The sequence below is a fragment of the Vigna umbellata genome, chromosome 4 (genome assembly GCF_029865625.1).
Source record: "Vigna umbellata cultivar VRB3 chromosome 4, Vumbellata_1.0, whole genome shotgun sequence".
Lineage (NCBI taxonomy): Eukaryota > Viridiplantae > Streptophyta > Magnoliopsida > Fabales > Fabaceae > Vigna > Vigna umbellata.
In genome coordinates, this window is record NC_142168.1 from 58,347,232 (window position 1) to 58,357,636 (window position 10,405).

Below are 10,405 nucleotides of genomic sequence, written 5' to 3' on the forward strand. Positions count from 1 at the left end.
TGTCATTTAACTTTTAACCATTCATTTATCTTTAAATTCTTTTGAAACTTTCTCGTTTTAGTGAATTTTCATTGCTTGAACAAGAGAGACTGAGAGAACAAACCTCCTTCTCTAGACAATGTTCACTTAAGAGAACCCTTAATTACCAAAATTTTACACAAATAAGGATTATACAATTAATAAACCAAGTCTGATATTATAACATTAACATTATAGGAAAAGGTTAATTTTTACTAATATTATTTTTTCTACAGTCACAAATGTTAGTACTTGATAGAAGATGCTTAATACGTGTTCTTTTAAGAGATTGATTGTGACAAATTACATTGAATGATTAAGATATGATTTAACCATTCATAAATCTTGAATAAAAGTAATTTAATATATTAGTTTGTAATGTAAAAACGCCTTAAATGTTTTAGATATAATATTATATATTACATAGCTATAAAATATGTTTATTATGCTAATTCACTTTCATGCACCGCAGGGATGACATAATATTATGATTATAGGATAATATAACTCTTCAAATAGGTAATAAGGATAATAAGGGTATAAGATAAAGTTAATAATAATTTCTTCACAATTTATATTATATTTTTTTTTCAAACTTTTAAACTCATAATTATGATGACGTGTAATGTTGACGGTGTTAACTTTTAAAACATATAATTATGTCACATCTGGATTATATATCTTTCTTTATCTAATCTAACTTTAGATGTCATTTGAATGTCCTTTCAATAAGCATATCCAGACACCGGAATCCATGCCTCAGGATATGGTACAATCAAACTGTATGTATTAAATTTGGACAATCATACTTTTTTAATATATTTTTTTTTTACAATATTTTAATATTATTGTGTTATGTGATTAATTCAAAATTATTTTATAATAAATAATAATAATTATGAACACTAATATAGAGTTGTCAATTTGACCCATGATCCTGGGACTAGCTCTAATTTGACTAGTCAATTTGGTCTTCCTTACATGATTTGGTCTTAACCCACGTGGGTTGGGGCCAAAAATATCTACAGAACCAAAAAATCTCTCGTAGAAAAAGTCCACGGGGCCAAAATATCTTCAAAAGCCCTCTGGGCCAGGGCCAACCCATGAGCCTTTTTTTAGAAAAAATGTTCATTTTGAATACAAGAAAAAATATAATTAACTCCTAATTTGTTACAAAAATAGTTACTATAGAAAATAAATTGAAATTTTTATAGGAGGAGAGTTCTAGAGCTGTCAATTTGACCCATGACCTCGGGACTAACCCTAACTCACTCTTCAAAAAGCCTATTCTTAAGAAGTCCCTCAAATGGGGGCCAAAAAAAAGTCCTAACCCCAAAGCCCCCTCTCAAGGGGGTTAGGGTCAGGGTTAAGGTGGGTTTAGTCCCACTAAAATATTTTTGGAAACTAAACTTCAACATTTTCATAATAACTATTAAAAGTACTAAATTTTATATTCATGTAATTGATTTTTTATTTCAAATTATTAAATAAAACTAATTAATTATAGTTTAATAGAATATTTAATATTCAAAATAACTACTTTTTTAAATAATTAAAAACAATTGCAAACCACACACTTGATTTTATACAACTAAATAGTATTACAAATTTATTTTACTAAAATATTATAAAAATACTTTATTTTGTTGTCAATTTTAATACGATTGTCTTATATTGCAGATACAATTATTAGAAAATTATATATAATTCTCATCCTATAATTTTTCAAGAGTATACTAACATGGACCAAACCATGTAAGGGGTCAAATTGGACCAATCATAAAATGACACGTATATTGTATTAAAATATTGTCAAAAAAATATTATCAAAGTATCATTATCCATTAAAATTTCATAGAATAACTACATATTAACTTAATTTTATAAAAAATAATTATAGTCATTAATTTATTTTGAAAAACTTATACACCACCACCAGCATTATTTAGATACCAGTGTTAGAAAGAGACTTATGGTTGAAGTAATTCTTTCAAGATAGCTGTGACATATATATGAGTCCAAACACTATAAATATAAAAGTTACCACTTGCTATCGGATTAAATATGTTAAATATTATGATTAATGTTTCTTTGATGAATGCGAAATTGTTAGTATAGATATTATAGGCTTAAATATAAGAAAATGTTAACCATTTAAAAAAAATATTTTATTAATATTTTTAATGCAAATATCTTTATATTGTTAAATTAAAAACGAACGTAGATATTTGGATCATAATATTATACCTAGTTATTTTAAGTTTACGATAATTTTTTTGTTTTTACTGTTATATTGGTTAACTCTATATAAGAGTTATCTATCTCTTGTATTATTGTTGTTATATGATCAATAATACAAAAATATAATTTGTGTCTATACTTTTGTGAGATAACCTTTCGTTTTTTACAAATATTGAACTAAAGAAATTTGGGTTATATGTATGGTAAGTATCTATTATTTGATGTGTTTAATTTATGTAATTATAGAAAGGGAAGTCAAATTTCTTCTTAATCTCGATAACAAATTCTTATACCTTTAATTGGTGAATCTAACAAAGGAGCTGGTTTGCCCGAGAGGTTAAGGGGGAAGACTTAAGATCTTCTGCAGTCAACTGCGCATGGGTTCGAACCCCATAGCCAGCATTATTTTAATTTTACAGAAATTAATATTCAAAATGATTCAAATGTCTAACAATATTATATAATAATCACTCAATTAACAAGAGTTAAAGTAATTTAATTAACCAAGTCAACCTGAAATAAAGAAAATATTTAATTAACATATACTTGTTATTTATATTGATTTATTATGGCTATTTAATTATGTTTTATAAAATTTAGTCAACATGCTTTTACCTTTACGAAGTGAAAATAAACCCCTGAAAAAAAAATATAAAAGAAATGAAGTGCGAAATACAGAAAGTAACTAAAATTAAATTTAGTTTCAATTCCACTTTACTGTTTTAAAATGATTGTATTGCAATAGGACACTTTTTTAAGAAAATAAAAGAAAGAGTAAGCCATAAGATAAAGTGAAGAATGGAATGAATTTTTTGTTCATTATTTGTGTTTTATTTATTTTTCTTTATTTCATTAAAATTGTTTTGATAGATCGAATTAGTATTTATATAAAGCAAAAAAAAAAAAAGAGATAACGAATGAGGCACTTAAATGAAGTTTTTTAAATACAGAGACCAAGTTTTAAAAAAACATAAATAAACGAGGAATTAATATTTTATTTTAACCTTGTTTATGCATTTAAAACACATATTTACTAACATTTAACTTTACAAGATTAAAATATAATGAGCAAATATGTTTGAAAGAGTCATAATGATATAAATTTTATAAATGTAATATTCATTTGATATATACTTAATATAAAATGATAATAAGATGAATAAACATACATTACGATTTTGTGGTTTTTATCGTATTTCCTCAAATTCTAAATAACAGAACTTCAAACAACACATGTCCTTAAAAAACAAGTTATTAAAAAAATAATTAAAAGACAGAAAGATTATCACCAAGATAATTTTATTTATTTTAAATTTTTTATAAAAGTTTATTCTTTCACAAAATGAAAATAACCTCTAAGAAAAAATAAGGGAAGCCGTGAAGTAAAGAAAAGAACTAAAGACTAACAGAACCAAAAGGGTACTCTTCCGGCGAAGAATCACGACTTTGTCACCGGAAACTCTAACGCTCACATCTCTTCTTCCACCGGAACTCGCAACTTCGATTCGGGTAATTGATTGATTCGTTTTGTTCTTTCTCTGCTTTTAATTCAAATAACTGGTTTTTCGCTATTTACGCTGCTTCACCGTTTTTTCCATCTATAAACTCATCTTACGTAGATCCATGTTCGATTCAGCTTTGGCCTATTGTATCCTAAATTCGCAATCTCACAATCCTTTAGCTATTAAGGATCTACTCGTTTCGTCATTGTTGTTCTTATTTTTAGGGTTGGCTTTTTAATCGTGTTTCGTGATTGAACTTGATTTAGACACTGTTCAGTTACTTGCACTATTGCATATTGTTTTGGATGAGAGGCCTAAAGTGATTGTTGATGGAATCTTTTGCAGGGAGGGAAGACGGTGAAGATTGGTAAATTCTAAGAATCGTTGAGATGGTGAGGAAACTGAAAGTTTTGAATCGTTGTGATTTAATCCGTTGATGTTTGCTCATTGCGTTTGACATCCGTTGTGTTGTGTTTCAGTCAGCACTTTTCAATTTCCACTCATTTCTAACTGTGATACTTCTGGGGATATGTGCCTGCACTTATTTCAAGATGCAGTTTCCGGCAATCCTAGATCAGAAAACTGGGTATATATATCTCTTCATCTCTTGCCATGAGTAAAGTTGACAATCCTAGGTCATGCATATACAATTTATGCGTATGTTGACAATGCTTCATTCGAGTAGCATAGCTGTGTAACAGAGTAGGTCTTATTTTCAATATTGGTTTTGGTGCACTGTTGTTTCTGGTGAGCAATACCATCATTTGCCATGTTGTTGTGCATGTTTGGATTGAAGACAATAAAGGGAGATGAAGGGAAGGGAAACGAAATAAAAGTTTACCTCGAAACTTCCTCTTGTTTGGGAAATGAAAATCCTTGTCATTGCTAATTTTTATGAACCTTTTAATGTTCCTCCATAAGTAATTTTGAACATCCAAACAAAGGGATGGAAAATTTCTTGTTAACCTCTCCGTTCCTTTTTATTATCAAGTGTTCTGGTAATTTGTACATCTGAATTTTACATGTTCAAAATTCAATGTATCATAAGGTTTTTGTTCCATTAGACGTGCAGCTTGCAATAGTTTTTTTCATTCTTCATATCAGATTTTTAGAACTTGCTGACAAGACATACATGCTCTTCCTGACAGATTTCGTGGTTTCTTCTGGAAGGCGGCGAGAATAGGTAGATATCCCTTGTTTGATATGCTTCTACATTGTTATTGTTTACATATGCTTTTGAATGCACTTTTAAATCTCTTTTTTTTTTTTTTATTTAAGCTTTGGAAAAGTAAGAATAGAACCCTAGAAATTTTGGTTTGATATCTTCTATGATGATTTTTTGCTTTTCCCCCATATAATACCTTAACGGCATCAGATTTTTCAAGTTAAAATATTGAATTAATTATCTTGAACCAAAGAACACACGTGTGTTGATTGATGACTTGCCCACTGGCAGCGGAAAACTTGGGGTAAAGGATGAGTGATGCAAATATAGAAAATTTGGGTTACGGTTCTATCCTCACTTTACGTGTATACTACATCGTGATTATGCCTTTTACATTCTCAACCTTTTTTGTAAGTATGCTTCATTGTATTTCATTTTTTTTATCAATCCTTTAGTTATAATGAAACTACTTTCTCAATTCTTATTTCAAAATTCATCATTTTGATTGATGGTACTTGTAATTTTCATAAATCTTCTTTTGGTTGTTATTGAAAACTCATTCTCAATAGTTCTAGATCCTCGATTCCTTGTGAGCTTTAAGATGCTATATTACAGTGTCATACCAAAGCTGTTTGTGACATGGGCTACTAGATTTCTAGCTTGGCCATGTAGTTCTTGAATTTGTTGCTTCACATCTAATCCTGTACCAGCATGTTTGGTACGTTGTGGAATAAATACAAAGCAAGTGAGAACAAAAATATATTCAAATCAGTTTCTCATTATGACCTACTGGGGAATTTTTATTCCTTGTGTTGTCTACATGTAACACTTTCTGTCTAGGTGTATGTCTCATTTAGAATTATATATTTCATGAGATGTGGAATTTAATCACTGATATTATCTTGATCGTACACGTGGTTGCTAATACAGGTGAACGGTTAAGCCCGTGGGTAGCTGCGGGTTGCTTTATGATGGGTGTTTCAATAATCTTCTTCTAAGCTTTGGTTACTCAATAGTAAGTTATTATTCTTTTTCATGTGCCCAAATATGATAGCTGTCAGAAGCTAATGATAAGGAATAAATATGCGTAATGACTAATTTTCTGGCGTACATAAAATATTAAGAACAGTTTCTAAGCCGTCTATAGGAATGCACCTCCTTTCATATATGTCAACAATAATTTTGAAATTTGATGCATTGCAGGGGCGTCCATTCTATACCGCAGTTTTATGCGCAAATTGCAGATCTACGAAATGAGAGTTTGTACTTACGATTTCATCGGAGCCCTTGACACAAATTTGTTCCACCATATTGTTAATTATTTTTTCTTTGTTGTTGAAATTAAGTGGAGTTTTTGCCATTAATCCCCAGGGTAACGTCATTACATGAAATTCAAATTGCTACTTATGATGGGGGATCGTGCTAATGTCCATAGCTTTGTCCAAATTTTATGAGCATGATGCCTTCGAATCTGAACTAAGCTGCTAATATACTAACTATATAGATTAATCATATAGCAGCTGGCGTGAATACTTTTAATGATGAATAGTTGAATATTTCCAACAGAACTTGAAATGATGGTGCATTATCTTCTTTCGGAAATTCTAGAAATTAGAAAAAAATTGTAGTCGTTTCGAAGATTCTAAATTAAGAATGATTAGTGTCGGAACTTACATTTTAACTAAAAATTTAGAAGGTTTTAAGAATATAGTTTGATTAGGCTTGATAAATATTATAATCAAAGAATGTTTCATAATCTGGATCAACTCAAATGTAACTTTATTGTTATAACGACAGGTAAAAGTTTCACTGTAAATCATTACTAACTGTACTTTTTTAGAAAAATATATTTTCAGAAATGTCATTTCGAAAATCATGTTTTATTAATTTCAGAAAGTTTATTCTAGAAAATTTCCAAAACAAGTAATCTGAAAATCACTTTCATGAAAAATAAAATAGTCTTGAAAAAAATTATGGGAGTGCAGGAAGGAAAGCCCAATCAATTTGGATAACGTTTTCTCTGCCAATGGGAAGTTCCATCAGCAGCGGAAGGAGTACATTATATTTTAATGAGCTCTCATTACATTAGTTCCCACTAGCTACCAAATCATGATACACTAGAAAAAATATATAATAAAATGTGAATACAGCGCAAGAATGTTCTAGGTTTTCTAGACAAAATTCAAATTAAATTCTCATTTTCAATTCTTCCTGTGTCATCAGTGATCATAATCTCCATATTCCGTATATCTCGTTTCAGAACACCGCCAAGTCTTGCAATGGCCTCCATTTGCTGTTGTAAAACCTGTTCGCACAAAATAGGGCATTATTATATTATTCTTTGAATGTATCATGCGCATTATCTCATACAAATAATACCTTTTAAAAAAAATAAAAAAGGAAAATCAACAATCAAGATGTTAAATAATAATCTATCTCAAATTGGTTCCATCTCACCTCGTGTAGGTCAGCAAGACTTTGATCATGAATTTTGGTTGAACCTGGAAGGTAAACGGAGCCACCAAATCCATTGCTATTAGCTTTAACACGAGATACAGTCAGTAGATTTTGTACCCTTCTAGACAGTTCCGCTCCAGATCCTTTAAGCTGAGAACATATTTCCCTATAAGTTCCATCTCCAGCAACAGAGCAAAAGGGCAGAAAATGGTCTTGGATAGAAGTTTTACCTGTCTAGTTATTGTGGCTAATTTCTCAGCAAGTTCAGCTTCCCCTTTCGTTAAGGGTATGCGGCAGCCTTTTCCCTCCAATGCCTCCACTACTCTCATTACCTTGAAACACAAGATAAGATATACTTAAGCAACAAATAAAAATCCAAAGCTCGAGATAAGCTAATTCATCAATTTACTTTCAGAATATAGATCCTACTGTCGGGGCTTATGATTGGAGGGGAACACTAAGACAAATTAAGAAATGTAAAAACTTTATATAACTGCTTATTAAAGTAGCTAATTCTGTGCAGGGAGAATCAATTCATTCTACAATCGGGAAAACAGTTTCATTCACAAACACATAGGAGTTGTCCCTACTCTTAAAAGACGTTGCTGGAGAATTTGTTCCTTTTGTTTTAGTCTTTGAATCCATGGAAGAGTATCAGCCTGAAAATGTCTTTGGAGCTGCAACAGCATCAAACAAATGGAAAGAAAAATCAACAATGCATGGTAGAAAAACCAGAATCACATTACCACTGCTCCGAGTTCAAGCAAAGGGGAGAGCAGTACCATTTTAACATTGCTTTGGGTTATACGCAATCTCTCTGCATCAGAAACAATGACTTCATCTTGTATCTACATGACAATGTCAGCAAAAATGTATCCTCAAGGCTTAGATTATATCCAATCCAGGTAATTCAACAACTTTTATATCAAATATTGAACTATTCTCCCTTTTTCACATCAAATACTGACTGGTGGATACATCTAAAAATTCAATACTCAAAGCATCACTTAATAATGTCTACAAAAAATGTTTGACACATTTGATTAAGAAACACTGTTTTCTTTCTCAAGATCTTGGTCCTCAGCTAATCTTATAAACAACTTTTGCATATATAACGATATTCACTTGCCAGGTATCATCAATGCTAATGATGTGGACTAAACTTTAAAATTGATAATCATTTACACGGGATATCTAAACACTGAATAACAGAAACTGGCCAAAAAGTCCAAGATAAACCTTGATTTTCTCAAAAGATCATATATTTAAGTTACTGGTACAATTCTAGAGGTTAACCTATCAAAATCTACACATTTCTAGAGTATACAATCGCTAGAAGTTTATGTTTTGTTTGGATACCGAATGGCAACCGAAGTGGAACTAAATAAATAAAATGAAATAAATTTGTCATTAGTGTTTCGATATTATACAGTGGGATGGAAGAAAGTTATCATTTAATTGTTTGGGAAGTGTGAAAATTGTGTAAGGAGATCAGGAAACAAGTTTAATCCCACACCCCAAAATTGGAAGGATTAAAACCAGGCATTGGATGGAATGAATAGGAACTTGGTATAGCTTCGAAGTTTAAACAATTCAAACAACTGCAATTAATGTCGTGTCATTCCACTTTCCATTATATTCCTTTCTATCAATTCAATTCAAACACAGCTTAATAAAGCTTACCTTAAGGCGTTGCGAAAGATCCTTAAAACCCTGGACAAGCTGTGGCCACAGACGTTCTCTATCTGCACTGTCCATACCTTCAAGCTTCCCCATTGCCTCCGCCCACATGATCTAGCAACCATAAACTATTCCCATAATTAGCCAGTTCTGGAAAATGGTAAAAGAATCTCCCAACTATAAATAGTTTACTAGAAAAAGAAAAAACAAAAAAAACTTACGTCTGATACACCAGCAGGCTTCACTCTAAACTGTGGTTCTGTTACACTGAACAACAAATGCTGAACAACACAAAAACACAAATGTGAGAAAAAAAAATGAAGACCCACAAGTGCAATTCTAACATTCACCACAAGGAATCAGAAAATATCACTGATAATGTAGACTTGGATTTGAACCCTAATTTCAAAATTAAGAAGAAAAAAAAAAGGCGCATAGCATGAAATACAAACCCAAGTATACCTTAACTATGCTCATTGCACAAACGAGGCAAACACTAAACACAATAACTTGACAAAGGAGACATTTTTGTATTTATTTATTTTAATTAGACAGTGAGGAGGATACCTTGAAAGCGTACTTGGGGTTTCCAGGATCTTCCTTGTAAGCATCAACGATTGTCTGGTGGCACAACATGCGAACACAAAATTAATCAACGAAACAATGCAATAGCGAGAATTCGAAAACTGGATTGTGGAAGAAAAAAGAAAAAAGATACTTGAACATCGCGATCGGCGAGAGAGAAAGGAACAGGTGCCACGTTAGCCATCTGAGTGGTTAATTGCGCATTTGAGAAAGGCGAGGGTTGCGGCGCTGCGAGGGAACTTTGAAAGCCGAAAGGAGAAGAAGTTGGTTGTTGTTGAAACAGTGGAGTTAGTTGTTGCTGCTGCTGCTGTTGTGGTTGAGAAGAAAAAGGCGTTGACAAAAGGGACGAACCGAAGGCAGGGGTAGAAGAAGCGCCAAACGCCGGTGTGGAAGATGGGGTTCCGAATGCCGGAGTAGAAGATGGGGTAGCAAAAGAAGGGGTGCCGAAGGCAGGGGTAGAAGAAGGGGTTCCGAAGGCGGGGGTAGAAGAAGGGGTTCCGAATGCAGGGGTTGAAGAAGGGGTGCCAAAGGGAGATGAAGAAGGTTGAGCGGAGCCAAACATGGTGATGTTGTCAAAGCGACGATAGCTTGTGGAAAGAGCGAAATGGAAAATGAGATTGGTGTTGATTTGTCCCTCCCAAGTTCAAAGAAAAAAGCGCGGTCGAGTGCGTGATGCAGTGCAGACAAGGTGTTCGACGAAAGGTTTTATTTATTTATTTAATTTTCTTCTTTACATATTTTTTAAAGAGAGGCTCGT

At 31.9% G+C, this 10,405-nt stretch overlaps 2 protein-coding genes and 1 non-coding gene across 3 annotated transcripts; 2 read left to right on the plus strand and 1 right to left on the minus strand.

The window, feature by feature from the left end:
* The first annotated feature begins 2,578 nt into the window (after positions 1 to 2,578).
* On the plus strand, positions 2,579 to 2,661 carry TRNAL-UAA (transfer RNA leucine (anticodon UAA)). The gene has a single exon. It is a non-coding gene; the product is annotated as a tRNA-Leu (tRNA).
* A 947-nt stretch (positions 2,662 to 3,608) lies between these two features.
* On the plus strand, positions 3,609 to 6,402 carry LOC124841088 (uncharacterized). Its single transcript, XM_047317273.2, has 6 exons — positions 3,609 to 3,768; positions 4,107 to 4,153; positions 4,241 to 4,347; positions 4,910 to 4,944; positions 5,857 to 5,941; positions 6,130 to 6,402. The coding sequence occupies exons 2-5, from the start codon at positions 4,151 to 4,153 to the stop codon at positions 5,922 to 5,924; spliced, it is 213 nt and encodes a 70-aa protein (XP_047173229.1). The 5' UTR covers positions 3,609 to 3,768; positions 4,107 to 4,150; the 3' UTR covers positions 5,925 to 5,941; positions 6,130 to 6,402.
* Positions 6,403 to 6,906: 504 nt separating this feature from the next.
* On the minus strand, positions 6,907 to 10,405 carry LOC148200681 (nuclear pore complex protein NUP54-like). The gene is made up of 9 exons (XM_088111624.1): positions 9,782 to 10,405; positions 9,631 to 9,684; positions 9,285 to 9,344; positions 9,067 to 9,177; positions 8,166 to 8,231; positions 7,974 to 8,060; positions 7,614 to 7,715; positions 7,384 to 7,533; positions 6,907 to 7,231 (listed from the first exon to the last, which is right to left on the minus strand). The coding sequence occupies exons 1-9, from the start codon at positions 10,208 to 10,210 to the stop codon at positions 7,109 to 7,111; spliced, it is 1,182 nt and encodes a 393-aa protein (XP_087967750.1). The 5' UTR covers positions 10,211 to 10,405; the 3' UTR covers positions 6,907 to 7,108.

What these genes read in the sequence shown, in the direction of transcription:
- LOC124841088 (XM_047317273.2), top strand. An exon ending in ATCCTAGATCAGAAAACTGG is followed by an intron (nt 4,348 to 4,909) that starts GTATATATATCT and finishes TCTTCCTGACAG; the next exon opens with ATTTCGTGGTTTCTTCTGGA. An exon ending in CTGGAAGGCGGCGAGAATAG is followed by an intron (nt 4,945 to 5,856) that starts GTAGATATCCCT and finishes TTGCTAATACAG; the next exon opens with GTGAACGGTTAAGCCCGTGG.
- LOC148200681 (XM_088111624.1), bottom strand. Translation starts at nt 10,210, where the DNA reads ATGTTTGGCTCCGCTCAACCTTCTTCATCTCCCTTTGGCACCCCTTCT. An exon ending in TCGCCGATCGCGATGTTCAA is followed by an intron (nt 9,685 to 9,781) that starts GTATCTTTTTTC and finishes TTGTGCCACCAG; the next exon opens with ACAATCGTTGATGCTTACAA. An exon ending in ACCCCAAGTACGCTTTCAAG is followed by an intron (nt 9,345 to 9,630) that starts GTATCCTCCTCA and finishes TGTGTTGTTCAG; the next exon opens with CATTTGTTGTTCAGTGTAAC.